The sequence below is a fragment of the Mus caroli genome, unplaced genomic scaffold (genome assembly GCF_978045245.1).
Source record: "Mus caroli unplaced genomic scaffold, Mus_caroli_1 scaffold_17, whole genome shotgun sequence".
Lineage (NCBI taxonomy): Eukaryota > Metazoa > Chordata > Mammalia > Rodentia > Muridae > Mus > Mus caroli.
This window is the reverse complement of record NW_028227272.1, coordinates 52,838,609-52,858,636: the sequence shown is the minus strand read 5'-3', so window position 1 is coordinate 52,858,636 and position 20,028 is coordinate 52,838,609. Positions and strand designations below refer to the sequence as shown.

Here is a 20,028-nt window from a genome sequence, read left to right as displayed (position 1 = left end):
ACTGGGAATTGAACTTAAGGACTTCTGGAAGAGCAGCCAGTACTCTTTAACCATTGAGCTATCTTTCCAGATCTCCCCCTCTCCCCCCATTCTTCAAAATTTTAATAATGGGAGATTCCTTATCCAGTGTGGACAGAACATGCACAAAGATTTCAGGATCCAGTCAAACGTAGCTCGGCTTCAGTACTGAGGGGCTCATGGCTGCATTGCTTCATATCTACCCACGTGTCCCATTTACTTTATTCTGAAGCCAATCAGGCAGAGGTTTTATAGTTTGCCTCTAATCAACAGGTTCCAGGTCAGCCAGAAAGTGGTATGGGTTTGTGATGTACGATTTTGGGTAGAGAGAAGACAGATTAAATTAGCAGGGGAAGTTTTTTTTTGTTGTTGTTGTTGGTGGTGGGAGAAAGAAACTCAGAATTACCAGGTACAGGCTAGTCTGGCTTTGAGTAAGAAAGTCATACTGTAGCAGGTATATAATTAGGAAAAAAATTGCTTTGTGTATCCAAGGAGCTCAGACTGAGAGAGACCTTCCCATTGGTCCACAACGTCCAGAGGTGGCACTGTAAGACCCTATTGAGAGTCTCTGTTTTTCTTTCTATGCGAACATTCTGTTTCTACTTAAACTTTTCCCTACTGTCTTAGTTAGAATTTCCATTGCTGTGAAGAGACACCATGACGGAGGCAACTCTTATAAAGGAAAACCAGTTAACTGGGGCTGGCTTGCAGGTTCAGAGGTTCAGTCTGTTATCATCAAGGTGGAAGCACGGCACAGGCATGGCACAGGAGGAACTGAGAGTTCTACATCTTCATCTAAAGGAAGCCAGGAGCAGACTGGCTTCCAGGAAGCAGGAGGAGGGGCTTCAAGCCCACACTTCCTCCAACAAGGCCACACCTCCTAATAGTGCCACTCCCTGGGCCAAGCATATTCAAATCACCACACCTGTTCACGTCAGCTTCTGTTGGATTTAACTGTAGCAATGGTTTCTATGACATTCCTTTCGAGATGTGTTGATTGGAACGCTGGTGTGAAGAAGGATAATCCTTTTTCCTGTCTACAGCACTGTGTACTTGCCATTATATTTGTTTGTAATTTAATTGCCTTCCTGCCTTCCTGCCTGCCTTCCTTCCTTCCTTCCTTCCTTCCTTCCTTCCTTCCTTCCTTCCTTCCTTCCTCCCTTCCTCCCTCCCTCCCTCCCTCCCTCCCTTCCTTTCTTTGAGACAGAGTTTTATTATGTAGCCCTGGCTTTCATGGAACTTGATATGTAGAAGAGGCTGGACTCAGACTCACAGAAAGTGCTGAGACCAAAGGTGTGCATCACTGTGCTCAGCTACTTTGTTTTTAAGATAAGACTCAGTTAAACTCAGTCACTATTTCTCTCTCTGTGTGTATATGTATGTGCCAAAAATTGTTCCTAATTTGACAATTGAAAACCTTTTCGGTTTGGTTTCTGTAAACCCACACTGGCCTCAAATATGAAATTTGCCTGCCTCCGCCTCCCCGCTGCCGCCAGGATTTCCAGCCTGTGCCATTGTTCCTCATCCCTTTGATCTATGCTTCTCTCTCTCTCTCTCCCTCCCTCCCTCTCTTTTAATTACCTTTTTTTATTAGATGTTTCTTTATTTACATTTTAGATGTTATCCCCTTTCCTGGTTTCCCCTCTGTACTGGCTAGTTTTGTGTCAACTTGACACAGCTGGAGTTATCACAGAGAAAGGAGCTTCAGTTGAGGAAATGCCTCCATGAGATCCAACTGTAAGGCATTTTCTCAATTAGAGATCAAGGGGGAAAGGCCCCTTGTGGGTGAGACCATCTCTGGGCTCATAGTCTTGGGTTCTATAAGAAAGCAAGCTGAGCAAGTCAAGGGAGGCAAGCCAGTAAAGAACATTTCTCCATGGCCTCTGTATCAGCTCCTGCCCCGTGACCTGCTTGAGTTCCAGTCCTGACTTCCTTTGGTGATGAACAGCAGCATGGAAGTGTAAGCTGAATAAACCCTTTCCTCCCCAACTTGCTTCTTGGTCATCATGTTTGTGCAGGAATAGAAACCCTGACTAAGACACCCTCTGAAAACTCCCCCCCTCCCCCTGCTCCCCAACTCACCCACTCCTGCTTCCTGGCCCTGGCATTTCCCTATACTGGGGCATAGAACCTTCACATGACCAAGGGTCTCTCCTCCCATTGATGTCCTACTAGGCCATCCTCTGTTACATATGCAGCTAGAGCCATGAGTCTCTCCGTGTGTTTTGATTGGTGATTTAGTCCCAGGGAGCTCTGGGGGTACTGGTTAGTTCTTATTGTTGTGCCTCCTAGGGGGCTGAAAACCCCTTCAGCTCCTTGGGTCCTTTCTCTAGCTCCTCCATTGGGGACCCTGTGCTCAGTTCAATGAATAGCTGTGAGTATCCACTTCTGTATTTGTCAGGCACTGGCAGATCCTCTCAGGAGACAGCTATATCAGGCTCCTATCAGCAAGCTCTTGTTGGCATCTGCAGTAGTGTCTGGGTTTGGTGGTTGTATATGGGATGGATCCCTTGGTGGGGCAGTCTCTGGATGGTCCTTCCTCCTGTCTCAACTCCGAACTTTGTTTCTGTAACTCCTTCTATGGGTATTGTGTTCATCATTCTAAGAAGAATCCACACTTTGGTCTTCCTTCTTCTTGAGCTTCATGTGGGTTGTGAATTGTATCTTGGGTATTCTGAGCTTCCTCGCTAATATCCACTTATCAGTGAGTACATATCATGTGTGTTCTTTTGTGACTGGGTTACCTCACTCAGGATGATGCCCTCCAGATCCATCCATTTGCCTAGGAATTTCACAAATTCATTGTTTTAATCGCTGCTATGCTCATCTCTTATCAAGCACTTCCTTTCTTTCTGACTCCATAAGATGTCATAGGCTCACTTTGTATCCTCCCCACCCCAGCCTTAAGAGATCAGTGTGAATGAGCATGCACAGCACACACACACACACACACTCATGCTCACACACAGACACAGACACACAGACACACACACTCATGCTCACACACAGACACACACACTCATGCTCACACACAGACACACACACACACACTCGTGCTCACACACACACACAGACACATACACACACACTCATGTTCACACACAGACACACACACACACTCGTGCTCACACACACAGACACAGACACACAGACACAGACACAGACACACACACACACACACACACACATCTAAACAGGGCAACAGCACATAATCACTTTGTACCAGACTCCGAATGACATCGTCAGGGAAGAGTTTTAGACCGATGTGAAAGAATTCATAACCTTTGCCCCTTTCTTGTTTTTCTATGACTTCTATATTTTGAAGCTTTCTTTCCTACAAGTTTTACTACTTATATATAAGCTAATTCATTTCCCCATATTTAGAATGCAGTGTATGGCCCGAGACTGCCCTGCTACCAACACTCAAATGCTGTCATTTTAGTCAAAAGCAAGAAACTGTTTTTAGTCAGAGTAGACCTGCTTATCAAAGGCAAGAGTCTGGTGGAGGGCAGATGTCCCCAGTGTTAGAATGACTGATGAATCGTTACTAGGCTCTGTGCTGTGGTCCCTACACACTCACAGCTAAATGACGCAGGGTCTTTGATGGATCCCACCCTTGTTGCAAATTGAACTCATTCCTTTATGCAGGAACTTGCTTATCTTGATGAGATGGTACCCAAATTTCTGCCCTTAATTCTCATGGTATCGCTGCCATCCTTTCATCTTTATAGGTTATTGAGGAAAATTTCTCAGCCTTGATCCCTCTTATTTTTGTTCTGTTTTTGGTCCACATAACCCTCATTAGGGTACTGGATGATGTAGAGTTGTATGGCGCTGTTCCCCCCACCCCAAGAAATTACCATCATCATATGTTTGCATAAGGTCACTGCAGCCGAGTTTGTTGGCATTCTCTCACAGGAGGAGGGATTGATTGGGAGCGTCTTTGGAAACTCACCTGAGCCACCAGCTAGTTCTCTTTGCCATTTGCCTTAGCTGCCAGTGACCTTTGGGGTCTCTGGTGGGGCTAGAGTACGTAGGCTGGGGAAGACGATGAGAACAACTGGACTCCATCGGTTGCTACTGGGAAGCCAGTTCCTGTCGCTGGGTGAAGACATTCCAGTGTGGTGCCTCAGGGTCACACACACTCCTGTCAGTAACCCCTCATCCACGGTCTTTAAGTAGACCCAGTAAACTCATTGGTTGCGCAGGGTGAACTTTGATAGAGTCGAATCTTAGTTTGTCTTTGGGACTGTTGTGTGTGGGGGATAGATATTGATTAGTGCCCCCTATGGAGGAAATACCCGTAGTACATGGGAAACCCCAAAATAACACTTTTAAAGCACCTTCCGATCATTTGAAATGAGTCAGGAGACACTTTTGTACAAATTGACCGCAAGGGGGCACTAGAGGCACGTGCGTTTCGCTCCTAAACAGCATCCTACATTTAAAGAATGAATGTCAGGTTCAGTAATTGATTTGCTTTGCTTGACTAAACTCTGGTAGTAAATATAATTAACATTCTCATGGAAATGGTAATTGCTTCCTGTGTGATATATACTTTTCTTTTTAACATGTATTTGACACAAAATAACTGAATCTGCCAAATTACCAGGGGTAAAATTGTAACTTCAAAATCACTTTTAATTCTCACTCCAGTAAATATTTTCTTTGTGCCCCAGGTGCGTTCTCTGCAGGTCTCTGGCTATGCAGCTTTGATACATTAAATCAAGGAGGGCAGGCGAGACAGCTCAGCTGGAAAAGCCCTGACGGTCTAGCCTGATGACCTGAGTTTGATCCCTTGGCTTCTGCACAGCAGAAGGAGAGAACCTACTCCTGTAAAACACACACACACACACACACACACACACACACACACACAGAGACACACAGACACACACACACAGACACACACACAGACACATACACACATACACACACACACAGACACACACACACAGACACACACACACAGACACACACACACACACACACAGACACACACACACACAGACACACACACAGACACACACACACAGACACACACAGACACACACACACAGACACACACACACAGACACACACACACAGACACACACAGACACACACACAGACACACACACACAGACACACATACACTCTCTCTGTGGCACGCATGCGCACATGTGTACACACTGAATGCAATAATAATATAATGAAACAAAGGAGTTGAGAGCTGGAGGCGAATCAACACTTGACATCATGTTGGGGTTTTATTTTCTCACTGGGATTCTTTTGGCATCCTTCTGACATGGAGTCATGCTGTGTGCCTAAATTGGTCTTGAACTTCTGAGAGCAAGCCATCCTCCTGCCTCAGCCTCCTGAGTTTTGGAGCTGTAACTCCCGAGTATACCCTGCTATTTCTAGCCGAGGAAATTACTCCTGAATAAGTCAAATAAATGTTTATTATTTGCCTTTCTAATCATATTTGCTACAGCATTGGCATTCCGATTGTGGCTTCACTGATGACTGAAATGATTGCATTGTGAGTGGTGCCGAACCCCGGGGTGTGTAAGGAAATGTCGCGAAATGATTGGTGTTACTTGGAGATTACAACACATTTGAGTTATTAGAAAAGGAATAAGTTTTATGTCCTCAGGGAAAAGCTGAAAGAAATGGCTGGCCTTTCTGAGCACGTTTCTTTTCAAATGCCTTGAAGTGGTAATTGGAAGCTGGGTGTGGGGCTCAACTGCTGGGTTCTGGTTCTGACGGCATCTCTTCATGACCTCTGCTCAGGGCCCTTGCTTAAGCTGCCTCCTTTGAGCAGCCAGGGCACTGATAGGAACTTTAAGGAGGTTGCAAGAGCCTACATCAGATCATGTGTGTGAGCTCCTCAGACAGAGCCCAGAATAGAGTTAACTTGTAAGGCACACTAGCTATTACCATGTGATTTGAAACCAGGGTGCATTTACGTCCAGGGTGGCATCTCCCAAGGGAGGTGTAAAGGTGGAGAGATAGTGCCTCTCTCCAAAGGTGTTCTTCTGCTGGTGTTACAATGTGCAGCTGAGCTACAATGTGAGTTCACTGTTGCTGATGCTTTTTAGTGCTGCCTCTGATTCCTAGAGACCTGAACCATTTGTGGAACATGGTCCATCCATCCATTACATGGCACTGGTTTCTCTGTATTTGACAATGGTGGTTCTCCGAATTAAAATTTGTATTTAGAACATTTAATGGAGCAGAAGGCATTGTGTTAATATTGCTATATTAAAATTTGTATATATATGTGTGTGTGTATCATATATACATACATATAAATATAACATATATAATATATATGTGTGTGTGAGATTAAGTTATCATTTGGTTTTCAGGCATTGGGATTAAAAACTGCTTCCGTTATGAGATAACACTGTGTAAATGCTTGCTTGCATTTCCTTGGGTTTTGCCTTCCTTTATTTTGAACTTCACTGAACACACCCGTACACAGAGGGAATGCCTTAAGTGTTCTTTGCTGTCCTCGGTGCCCTCCACTGCCCCCACATCCACTGCTCATCTTCCCATTTTAGTATGTAGGGGGGAAAGCCTGGGATTTCTTCAAGCTATGACAACAGGAAGTCCTGTCTCTAAAGCTTCCAGGCCAGCAAATATGTGGGTATAGTTCTCTCTCTCTTTTTTTTCTTTTTTGGAAACATTTTCGTATCTGTTTTTGGAGATGAATTTCAGAATCTTATGATAGATCCCTTCCCCCTCCCCACTTTTTCTTTGTAGAAACTGATGACCTAGAAGTATCTCAAGGCTCAGGAATTTTTCCTTCCGGATATTTCTACAAAAACCAGTGGAGGCCCAGGAGGTTCAAGATGCGCCACTTTAATGACCCCGACAACATTACGGAATGCTTGCAAGGAAAAATGGTGTATTTGTTCGGTGACTCGACAATCAGGCAGTGGTTTGAATACCTCACTGCATTTGTTCCAGGTGGGTACTCTGCTTCTGGTTTCATGACTGTCCCCAGTATGTGGGAAATCGTACTGGGAATGAACAGACTCAATTTTTTGAGCCTGAAGAGAGGAGTCAGGTGAGGAGGCGATCTCTCCGTAAAGAAGCGTCTCCTGTCTCCCTGAGAGATGTGTGACAGACAGCGTCTGGGTGCCCGCAGAGTCTTGCTTTGGTGGAGGCACCATGTTGTCGTTGTCACGAGGTTCACACTGTTGACTCTCTCTGACCTTGGACGAGGCACGCACTCCCCAGGGCTTCCTTCTCTGTGTCAGAGTGGACAGCAGAACAGCACCGTGCCGCCTCACAGGTGTCCTTTACCGCTAATCTTCTGGTCGGCCACGACTGCTTGTCTCTTTCCCAGTTCCATGTGGCTCAATTCTAGGTCTGTACAGGAGTTTACTGGAAGGAAGCAGCCAAATGTGTATCTGTAGCAAAGGCATCCCTGGGGCCTCTCACTGAGAAAGAGATGGCTGCTGTTTGGAGACTGTGGGCAAGGCCCAGCATTCTTAGCCTAGCTCTGAGATCCACCCTCCAGATCCAGAGTAAGACAGTACTGGTTGGAGTCCTACCACTCAGCCACAGGAGGCACTGTCTTCTTTCCCTAAGTGTGTGTCCTTACCTGTTAAGGATCAGATGCTGTTGTGGGAACTATTTGTATGTTTTTGTGTAGATGCGTATGGGCGGAAGTGGGTGTGTGTGAAGGAATGAGTATGGAGGCCAAGGTCAGCCTTGAGTGTTGTTCTCTGGCTCTGTCCAGCTCGTTTTGTGAGACAGCCTCTCACTGGCCTGAGAGACCTGGCTGACGCAACCTCCCCGGCTCCTCCCTGCTCCGTGGATATGCGCATGTGCGCCGCCTTCCCGATTCGCCTCCGGGATTCGCCTCAGGTCTCTGTGCTTGTAGGGAAAGCACTGATTGATTGAGCTATCTCCTCAGCCTGTGTGGGGATATATATATATATTTTATATATATATATTTTATATATTTATTATATATATAATATATTATATATAATATATATAATATTATATATTATATATATATTATATATAAATATATATATTTATATCTATATTTATATATATATGATATATATATCTATATATATCTATATATATCATATATAGATATATATAAATTTTTAAAAAGATCTATTTATTTATGTATACAAATACTTGGCTTGTATGTCTGCACACCAGAAAATGGCATCGGACAGTCATGAGCTGCCAGGTGGGTGCTGGGAATTGAACTAAGGATCTTTGGAACAGCAGTGAGTGCTTTTATCATTGAGCCATCCCTCCAGCCCTGTAAAAAGAGGTTATTTATTTATTTATTTATTTTATTCTAATATAAACTCTCATTGTTTTGTGTGTGAGTTGCTTAGGATGCTCTTTTCATCATTTCTAATTTACTTTTTTAAAAAAAATCATTTTTTTAAACATTTATTTATTTTATTTATGGCTCCACTGTAGCTGTCTTCAGACACACCAGAAGAGGGCATCAGATCCCATTACAGATAGTTGTGAGCCACCATGTAGTTGCTGGGAATTGAACTCAGGACCTCTGGAAGAGCAAGCAGCCAGTGCTCTTAACGGCTGAGTCATCTCTCTAGCCCTTTAATTTACTTTTTTTTTTTTTTTTAAAGAAAAGGAAGTCGATTTTTTACCCCCAAAGGTAGAAAGTCAGTTCTGGCTTTTTTTTTTTTTTTTTTTTTTTTCATGGAAGCAGATATGGTTGAGTTCTAGTTAGTGAAGGCTAAACTACAAATCTGTTGGAGGAAGCAGTGTGTGGCACGATGCTGGCTAAGCCTTGGTGCTGACCTCGCAGGTCTTCCAGGCCTCTGCAGTCGCCTCTTCATAATTTCTGATGACGTAGCTTGATATTTCCATTAATAGCAATGATCACATGGATTGTTTTGATCATTTTCCACAAGACCCTTGACAGACAGATGTTCATTTGATAAAATAAAGCCTTGTGTGGGTGCCTGATCTTTATCAAAAGTAAACGATAGTGTGAACTTTTATTCACTTCAACTTTGGAGGCAAAATAGTAGTGAGTCAGTCAAGCGGAAGAGTCTAGAGGAGCAGCTTGGCATGCCAGAGAGGAAAGAGTGAAGCCCGCCTTAACCCTTAACGGGAATATAGGAATAGTCTAGTCTGATGTGTCCTTTTCAGAATTGCCTGTAAGTCTTGGCTGATTTATGGTACCCGTGGAAGGGAACTGACCACAGTAGACTTGGAAGGAAGTGTGAACAGAACTGCATTATCAACATTTACTGTGTATGTATGCATGTCTGTCTGTATGTCTGTCTGTATGTCTGTATTTATGCAATTAGTTTGAGACAAGCTTTGCTGTGTACTCCTGCTAGCCTGCAGGTTGCTTTATATATCAGCCTGCCTCTGCTTGTGAGGAATCCTCCTGCCTCAGCTTCCCGGGTAAGTGTGGATTTTGTAGGAACTGGGCCATGAAACACAACTTAAGGGGAGGGAGTGAAAAGATTTCTAATTTGTGCTGCTGACCCCTCCTGCCCCCAAACACACACTTTGCTTTCTTTTCTTTTATCTGAGATATGCTATCATTATCTGGCTAGCCTGGAATTCACTGTGTAGACCAGGCTGGCCTCATGATCCTAGTGATACATCTGTCTCTGCCTTACTGGTGCAAGGCTCAGGGTATGTGCCATCACACCCCCCCCCACACACACACACTTAACTTTGTTATTTCTTATGTTAGACAAGTTTTCTTGTAAGGTTTTCACTATGGGGGTAAACTTAATAGTCATAAGAAACAGAACCACTTTTTTTCTTTTTCTTATTAGAAAAACAAGGAATTTGCTTTCTTGATTTTTTTTTTTTTAATTCAGGAGTATAATTTAGATTATTTTACTTTCTAAAAAAAATTATTTGTTTACCTATTTTGAGGTGAGATCTCTCATTGTAGCCCTGGGAAGCTTTAAACTCAGTAATTCCCCTGCCTTAGCCTCCCAAGTGCTGGTATTACAGACATATGCTATCATTCTTGGGTTAAAAATTTGTTTTAATTGATAAATAAGTACATGTATTTAGAGGGTACCTTGGGACCTGTGGATAGAATGATTTATTAAGCTAACTACATATCTGTAACTTCATATACTTATTTATTGGCAGTGACAACGTTTGGGATGCCTTTGGGAGAGTCTGAAGTATGTTATTATTAACCACGGCCACTCTGCTGTGACTCGAGGTGTAGCTCAGGGTGCTAGGTCTCACAGCCTGGGCCTTCCTCATTAGCATAGGTATCTTTGATTGACTTCTCCCTTTGCTTCTCAAGCTCCCTAGCTTTTGGTGAGTTTCTACTCTTTGAGTGTTAAACTCTTAACAGTTACTACACAGAAGAGAGGCTGTGGTGTGTTTTTCTTCCTATGCTGAGCTTATCTCACTTAGCATGGCATCCTTCTGAGCCTATTCATGCTATTGCAAATGGCAGCATTTTCTTTTATTTATTTATTTATTTATTTATTTTTTAATTAGATATTTTCTTTATGTACATTTCAAATGCTATCCCAAAAGTCCCCTATACCCTCCCCCCCGACCCTGTTCCCCTACCCACCCACTCCCACTTCTTGGCCCTGGTGTTTCCCCTGTACTGGGGCATATAAAGTTTGCAATACCAAGGGGCCTCTCTTCCCTGTGATGGCTGACTAGGCCATCTTCTGCTACATATGCAGCTAGAGACACGAGCTCTCGGGGTACTGGTTAGTTCATATTGTTGTTCCACCTATAGGGTTGCAGACCCCTTCAGCTCTTTGGGTACTTTCTCTAGCTTCTCCATTGGGGGCCCTGTGTTCCATCTTATAGATAACTGTAGGCATCCACTTCTGTATTTGCCAGGCACTGGCGTAGCCTCATGTGAGACAGCTATAACAAGGTCCCTTCAGCAAAATCTTGCTGGCATATGCAATAGTGTCTGGGTTTGGTGGCTGATTATGGGATGTATCCCTGAGTGGGGTATTCTCTAGATAGTCCATCCTTTTGTCTTAGCCCCAAACTTTGTCTCTGTAACTCCTTTCGTCGGTATTTTGTTCCCTATTCTAAGGAGGAATGAAGTATCCACCCGTTGGTCTTCCCTCTTCTTGATTTTCTTGTGTTTTGCAAATTGTATCTTGGGTGTTCTATGTTTCTGGGCTAATATCCACTTACCAGTGAGTGCATATCTAATGACTTCTTTTATGATTGGGTTACCTCATTAAGGATGATATCCTCCAGATACATCCATTTGTCCAAGAATTTCATAAATCCATTGTTTTTAATAGCTGAGTAGTACTCCATTATGTAAATGTACCACATTTTTCTGTATCCATTCTTCTATTGAGGGGCATCTGGGTTCTTTCCAGCTTCTGGCTATTATAAATAAGGCTGCTATGAACATAGTGGAGCATGTGTTCTTATTACCAGTTGGAATTTCTTCTGGGTATATGAAATGGCAGCATTTTCAAAAAGATATGTGTGGTTCCTGAAATGTGCTCATAAAACAGAAGTTACAGACCCTGTCTTAGAAGATAAACTACTCATCGGTTAGGAGGATAAAATATGAGTGCCAACTGCACTCTTAAATAAATATTCAGTCATCCATGCAAATAGCAAGATTTCTTGGCTTAATGGAGGTAATCATCTTAAGACATGTGTAGACTGTCACTGATAATATTGCTTATTATGGGATGCTTTGGCGTGATTTGAATAATTATGGCACTAGACTAAAGATCCATTGATTCACAATGGGATACAGGCAATAGGTATTCCTCTTAAACGCCCCCTGAGCTTCTTTGTCATATTTCTATCTTTAAAACTGTTTGCAAAACCACTTGGATATTTAGAATGAACGTGTTTAGATGGAATGTTTTCATGAATTTGATATTTTTTCCTTGTTTCAGATTTAGTGGAGTTCAATTTGGGCAGTCCCAAGAACGTTGGTCCCTTCCTTGCAGTGGACCAGAAACACAACATCTTGCTCAGATACCGCTGTCATGGTCCACCCATCCGCTTCACGAGCGTCTTCAGTAATGAGCTCCATTATGTGGCAAATGAACTGAACAGGATCGTGGGAGGGAAGAACACAGTGGTGGCCATAGCCGTATGGTCTCACTTTAGCACATTCCCCTTGGAAGTCTACATCCGGAGGCTCAGGAACATCAGGCGGGCAGTGGTCCAACTCCTGGACCGAAGTCCTAAGACAGTGGTTGTCATCCGGACAGGCAATGCCCAAGAGCTGGGGCCTGAGGTGAGCCTTTACAACAGTGACTGGTACAACTTTCAGCTGGACACTGTCCTTCGGAGGATGTTTTCAGGGGTCGGAGTCTACCTTGTTGATGCCTGGGAGATGACCTTGGCTCATCACCTACCCCACAAACTGCATCCAGATGAAGTGATCGTGAAGAACCAGCTGGACATGTTCTTATCTTACGTATGCCCCTTGGAGACCTAGCTGTCCTCAAGGACACTGGAGCAATCACGTTCAGTGACCTTTCCAATTGACCTGCAGCATAGAAAATCTGTGATCAACTCCATTGCGAAATGGATACTCTCAACTTGTTTGCCATTTCAGAAAAGAGCTGTCCTTTGCATAATGACTGGTAATGAACTTAGGCAGTGTAGGCTGCGTTTGTAGCTACCTATAGGATTTTTCCGTCTCGACTTAGCCATCCTAGAGATCTAACTTACTGCATCTGCACACGGTATTACTGCCCTTGTAACCAAAGATGCTAATGAGTGGTTAAGAACTGGCTTCTTCTGGGGGGTGAAGATGACCATGCTGATGCCAGTTAAGAGATGCTTTGATGTAAACAGAAGGGATAGATTTGGTTGGCAGTGCTATGTTTGCCACTTACTCGATAAAGGGCATTTGAGGGGCATTCTTCATGAATGTGCCCTCCTCAGGAATAGAGAGGGATTCTTGCTAGAGGTTCCTGTGGCCACAATGAAGACTGTTGTATCTCAGGAGTTTCTATTGACTTATTTATTTTCTCAATTACTTGTAAAGGCCAATGTGTGTGGTCAGAATTTTATATGAGGATATTATCAAGTTCCTGCTTTTATCTCGAAAGAAGTTCAATGAAAGAGCACCCAGGCTCTGCTTTGGATTGGTATGGGCACTGGAGAATTATTTCTTACTTGATTCAGCTGAGTTTTATGTGATGAATTCTTACTCTGGAATAACCACTTTTGGAAGCGACTGTGTAAATAGAAGTTTATTTTTATGTCCTGAAGCTTGTGGGTTTTCAGAACTGACTTTTACGTTAAGAATGCTGCTCACTCTCAGAAAGTCGTCAGGGTTTCTGCCCTCAGCAGTTCCAGCTGTTTCCCTTTGCTTTTTGGCTGTCATGAAATATATGCCGAAATCAGACGTGAAACCAGATCAGAAGTTAATAAAATTAGATATTAAAACTCATGACAAGTATTTCTTGACTTGGGCATAAAGTCTGCATACCCATCGTCTGTCTCATGCTTGCATGTAAGGAGCCACTATTGAGCTAGCTGCTATTCCTTCTGGCTTTTTGGACTGTGGTTCAAGCCTAGGGCCTTGTGCACACTAGGAAGTTGCTCTACCAACTGAATTACATTCCTAGCCCATTTCTGGATACCCCCAAGATTACAAGATTGGTCATTTTATTGGACTTTGTCTTATTAATATTAAGTGGTTTTAAATTAAATTTAGGATCATCTAATAAGTAGTTTTTGCATTATGAGAGGTTATAAGTTACTTTTGCTTTCTTTGAACAGACCTGTATAAACACTGGGCCTGCTTGGGAAATGAAGACAGATGCTAAAGCAAGAAAAATACACACCCTTCAGAAATGGATAGTTTGGGCTTTTAATGCAAAGGACTTAAGTTATCCCTTTCCTTCTCTTGGGGACCGTTAAGTTTATAAACTATTTTGTTTTAAGTGTATAAAATATAATTGTTTTTGGTGTTTAGGACCAGTGAAGTTAAATGTATTATGCTAGCTTAGTTTTTGCAATACTGAAGCTTGATCCTACTGGGGCACTGTGCTAGATATGGAGTGTACCACTGAGCTAAACCTCCAGCCCATCCGTCTGTCCGTCCTTCCTTCCATCCTTTTGTCTCTTAAACTTTTAAAATTTTAAGGGAAGGTCTCTAAAAGTTCATAAACTGGTCTTGATTTGCTTTGCTGCCTACACAGGCTTTGAATTTTCCTCCTTCCTACCTTAGCCTCTCCAGTAACTGGACCTATAAGGCTGTGCAATCAGCCTGGTTAAATAGCTCATTTTAAGTCAGGCGTGGTGGCACACACCTTTAATAACAGCACTTGGAAGGCTGAGGCAGGTGGGTCTCTGAGTTTGAGGCTAGCTTTGTCTACAGACTGAGTTCCAGGACAGCCAGGGCTACACAGAGAAACCCTGTCTCGAAAAACAAAACAAAAAACAAACAAAAAAGCTATTTTAAATGGTCCTCAAGTTTGCAGTATTTGATAAAAATGAGTTAGGGACCATACCTCCAGGGATTATGGAATTAATCACCTTCGTGACAAATGCCAAGAGATTCTAGTGCAGTTGTAGGGCTCCACACTTTGAGAAACAGTGACAACGAAAAGATCGATCTAGAGAAGTAACGTTGCTTATCTATTACTCCAAGGCTTTATCAAGCGCTTAACGCTGGCGGTGATTTGATAGTTTAGGGGATACTAGCTCCATTTCTGTACCGGAAGAACTCAAGTCGGAATTGAACTCAGGTACAGAGAGTCTGTGCCCTGCCTGGTTACAAGTGCTTTGACTTGTGTAAGGATGTGCTGGGTTTTGAGACTTCTCAGCACTTCCGTGGGCGGCTTTTTGGGAGGCAGAACCGCAAGGGTTACTTTCCCAGTGGAATTTCAAGCACCGCCCACCATTGGTTCACAGCGATGGGTCTCCATGGCTGATTCCTCGTGACCTTTTTCAGTATTTGCCTTTCCGCTTGGTTGCACAAGGTCTTGACAATTTGATAGCACGGTCTCCTGAAGTCCTTTCAGCCACCTTTATCTCTCTTTGGCCTTTTACACTCCAGTGTGGAAATTTTGATAGAAGTTAAAACGTTACTTAAATATTTCCCAGAGCAGTTAGACGCAGGTTGTGCGTCTCTCATCTGAAAACCCCAATTCCTCCCAAATCTAAAGTTTTTTGAGTACTTGACATCACAGGTAAGAGAAGCTTCACCTCACCTTACAGGATGGGTCGCACTCCGAAGACAGCCGTGGGGATGGGGACATGGCCCGGAGTTCAGGGTGCTTGCTGAGTTTCCAGAGGACTAAGTCTGATTCCCAGCCCCGAAGCCAAGTGGCTTAAGACCACCAGTACTTGACACTCTAGATGGATCCAGAGCCTCAGTGTACCTGCATCCATGTGGCATTCACTCACACACAGAAATACACAAAGAATAAAGGTCAGGTGTAGCATATGCTTTTTATCCCAGGACTTGGGAGGTAGAGGCTGGCAGATCTCTGTGGACTCAAGGCCAGCCTTGTCTGTATAGTTCTATACTAACCAAGAGTTTCTTGGTGGGACACTGTCTTAAAACAAAAACAAAACAAAACACCCAAATACATGCAATAAGGATTAAAAAAAAACCTTAAAAATAATTTTCAGAAGCCAGACATACTAAATGTTATATAAGATTTTCTTCAGTTTATATATGTAAAGTATATATAAGGCATACATTTCCTACTTAAGCTTGTTATGCATTAATGAGTTATATACATATATGTGCATGTGAATCTATACATGTATACATACATACACACATGTACACACATGCATATATATGTATATATATACACACATATATGTATACACACACATACATATACATACATAAATATTCCTGAGCCTAAAATAATTTAAAATCTTACAGTTCTGGACTCATGGACTTCAGATAAGGGCTTCTGAAACTTATGAAAAAATTTTTATAGATTATTTAGTCCCATATGCTTGTGAATGTCAGCATGCCAGATAAAAGTGTTTAAATACATATTTCTTATAAAAAATAAAAAGGGACTCATAATTTTAAAAAAAGCTACACAGGTTTAATTAAGGATACAGTCTAGCCAAGTACAGTGAATATTGGCATTTTGATAGGCTTTCTTTCTGGTTTTTGTTTTGTTTTGTTTTTAACCATCTGCAATTGATCCTCTTTTCTCTAGGCTCCATATCACTGGCTTCAGCCAGCTTCTGATGCAAACATTTGGGAAAATATTGCACCTGTACTAAACCTGTACAGACTTTTAACACATCGTTCTCTATGTGATAATAATCAATGAAGTATAACATCTACTTACATAGCCAGAAACTCATTTTAGGATATTTAAAATATTCTATCTGAGATGCATTACACACATACAGAATTTCCATTATTATTATTATTATTATTTAATTAATCAAACGAGAGGTAGTCAGGTCTCTTGAGCTTTAGGGATCTGAACTGATGATGTAGACGAACACAACATTCTTGCTGCCCCAATAGGACAGGGGGTGTTTCCTACATAATCACAAAACTAGACTGTGACAACGAATGCCTGGACATGATGAAAGAAAAGAAGAAAAACGGTTCTGAAATCACTGTAATGAGGGTTCCAAAACCGAGCAGCGAAACTGCATGCTGTCAGGAGAAACCCCTTCAGTGTTGTGCAATGGCTCGCCAGCAGTTAGGACCACTTTCCCCATCACCTTTGCCTGCAGTCATTCAGTTAAGGAGCCCTGCTTCATTTATGGTGCAGATTAGGAACACACAACAGAGATGCCGCTTTGCCATGCCCACCAAACTCAACCCGGGGAAGTAATCCTCCAGACCGGTCCGTTTCCAGGCCTTTGAGGCCACAATGAAAACATGAAAGTTCCTGAGGCGACTCTAACGAGGAGGCCTAATCCCCTAGATTCCCGGGACACTGGGACAGGAGTCCTGAAAACAGCCCTGCGGGGCCGCAGTCCTCCGCGCGGCTCCAGTCCGGGTCTTGGGGACGGCCCTGGCGGGGAATGTCCGGGACTCGGGTCGGTGTCTTTTTGGCCTGGGAATTTCCAGCGTGTGGAAAAAGTCCACAAACTTAGTCCTCGCTGCCCGCCTCGCCTCCTCCGGCCCTTCTCGGTGCCCACGCACCCCCGATCGAACCCGAGGATGAGCATAGGGTGTATTTTAGGCGTGCTGGGCTTCCCCGCCCCCTCTGCCCACTTAGCTGGCAAAAAAGAAAGCCAGCGCTATAAAGGAGGCCAGAGCCAAGGACTGGCCTCCTCCAGCCACGAGGTCAGACGGCGAGCTCTAGAGAAAGAGGCTGCTTAACTGTTCTTTATCATGTAACCTCAAAAGGAAACCCATCAGTCTTCTGATGCTCTCACGTACTTGGGGGGCATTATCGCTGCTTACAGCTGAAAACAGTTGAATTGCTTTTACGTATTTGTGTGACTTGAATCTTCAAATACAAAGGTATACTTTTATTATTTGATGTTCAATATGAAAAGGGATCTAAAGAGCTAAGCTGCCCTCAACCGGTTCCTTTCCCATGCTCTTTCCTTGGGAGCTAGATGTCTGCTGTTTTATAAAGTAGTAACATTTGCTTTGTGGCAAAATATTGTGGGGCAGTGGTTTGTTTGTTGTTTTGGGGATGCCGCCGGATGCTTTGATATTTTGGTAATAGCTTGAGTTGTATCTGTTTGCCTTTAAAGGCCCAGGAAGAATTAGGATACCAGTGGAGGGTACATGTGATGGGTGATGAAGATTCTTGACTTTGTATATCTGATGTATGAATTTACCTTTAGCTGGTGATGGAAAATGGTGGTTACCCTAAGGTGGAAGCTTTCCGGGAGGTTTGATGGGTGGGTTTAAAGGTATACTTTCTCATAAAGGTAAACATGAAGCTACAGGTTTTGTTTTGTGTATGGCTTTTATTTTGTTTGTTTGTTTTGCTTTGTTTTTGTTTTTGTTTTGTTTTGTTTTTGACAGGGTTTCTCTGTGTAGCCTGGGCTGTTCTGGAACTCACTCTGTAGATCAGGCTCGCCTCGAACTCATATATCCTCCTGCTTCTACCTCCTGAGTGCTGGGATTAACGGCATGCGCCGCCACACTTGGCTTTATGAAACTGCCTCTTGCCAGGTGGTGGTGGCACACGCAGAGGCGGGCAGATTTCTGGGTTCGAGGCCAGCCTGGTCTACAGCGTGAGTTCCAGGACAGCCAGGGCTATACAGAGAAACCTTGTTTAAAAAAAACCAAACCAAACCAAACAAAACCCCCCCAAAAAACAACAAAACAAACGAAACTGCCTCTTTATGGAAAAATATATCTTGAGTAGGTTGAAGTATTTGATAGCATATCCTAGGTAGTTCTCATATCTACTCTATAAAACTAAAATTTATGAATGACCGTTTTATGAATGAGAGAAACCATTGAGCTGAGGACGGCTTGGCAGAACCTATAGCTTCGTAACAATTGATCTGAAAAGTTTAAGAGATTTGTCCACGTGAATGCACATTTCTAGATGGGATGGATTAGAGGTTCTCTACGCTGCTGGCCCTAGTGAACTGACTGTATCAGGCAAAGGGGCTGGCCCAGAGAGGATGTGACATTTATTATGTAAATTTTAAGAACTTGGCATTACACTCTTAATTTGAATCTGGCTTCTAAAGAAACAAGTACCTGGTCGGGTGGAATGGTTTGTTTGTTTGTTTGTTTCTCTTAGTATAATGGTTCTCTACCTGTGGGTGGCAACTCCTTAGGAGGGGTTGAATGACCTTATTGAAGGGGTCACTTATCAGATATCTGACATATCAGATATTTACATTACCATTCATAACAGTAACAAAATTACAGTTATGGAGTAGCAACAAAAATAATTTTATGGTCCCGGGTCACCACAACTTGAGGAAGTGTACTAAAGGGTCACGGTATTAGGAGCGTTGAGAGCCACTGTTGGACAATAGGTTGTTTGGATAACAAAATAGAAAAAAATGTCCAGCGCCCATTCACTACAGTAGTTATCCCTGATACAGAAAAGCTTAAGCAACATCTCATGGAAACATGTTTTTATTTGACTTGAGAATACAATGTGTTTTCTACTCCCTCCAGCACCTCTCTAACATTTTGCAGGTTAGGGACACAGCTGGTCAGGGTACAGGTGACAAGCCCTGAAGAGACAGAAGTCAATCTAGGATGAGTCCCCGTTGGAAGTCAGTGCACAATCATGCACTTGGTGGCATTCTGCCTAGGGTACAGGCAGGGCCAGGGTCAGCATAATTGCTATTAAGATACTGACCTTTTTGGCTTATGAAGGAAAAGGGGACAAACCTGTCCCTTTTTTTCCCCTTTGTCCTGACAAAGATCCCGTTCTTAGAACACAGACAGTAACCTTCCTAGAAGCTGCAGTCTCCGTGGACCCTGATCTCTAGGGATGCTTTCTGACTGTTCAGAGACCACGTATTAATCACTCCTGAAGTCTGTTTCCCTTTGGCTATGGACTGACACTGATCTGGTGGCCTCTTGGTCTCTTGCCCTCAGCTTCCCAAGAAGATCCCGAGGCCCATGCTGAACTTCACCTTTTGACGTTGGCTCGATGCTGAAGTCCCGAGGGTGAGCGGGTGAATGTTTCTAAGTGGGATCTAAGCATTCCTTCTGTCTTGGGTGGTATTGTCAGTATGGGAAATGGATGTTTTTTTTTTGGAGAGTTCTAAGGTTTGCAAAGCTCTTAATTTAACCAATTTTTGAAGTTTACTTACAAGCAGTTAATTATGATTTATGAACTAAACGTTTTTGGTGTTTTTCTTTTTAAACAAATATTTGAATTTCCACTGTTTTTATGGGAGGCGGCCATGAGCACATCTAAGAGGGGAATCCAGCCCTCAGCTGACTGACAGTTTCAGGATTATGAGATCTTTCACAGGCTCAGAGAGCATCACGTCTGAATGGTGGGTGGGTGAAGAAACTCATTTGAGCTCACATCTGTGGTTTCTGATCAAAGCACTTTCTGTCCCTTCAGTTTGGAACTGTGAGCCCCCCCCCCCCACCCCCAAGTGTCTCATGGAGCAAAT

General features: G+C 43.1%; 1 protein-coding gene across 4 annotated transcripts in view; it reads left to right on the top strand.

The window, feature by feature from the left end:
• Nxpe3 (neurexophilin and PC-esterase domain family member 3) overlaps positions 1-13,414 on the top strand; it is a 51,366-nt gene extending 37,952 nt beyond the window's left edge. For all 4 annotated transcript variants that reach the window (XM_029470553.2, XM_085832207.1, XM_085832208.1 and 1 more), the window contains exons 5-6: positions 6,766-6,972; positions 11,901-13,414. In XM_029470553.2, the coding sequence (XP_029326413.1) occupies positions 6,766-6,972; positions 11,901-12,451 (758 nt within the window). In that variant the 3' untranslated portion in view covers positions 12,452-13,414. The remainder of the gene's footprint in view (positions 1-6,765; positions 6,973-11,900) is intronic.
• The last annotated feature ends 6,614 nt before the right edge of the window (positions 13,415-20,028 follow it).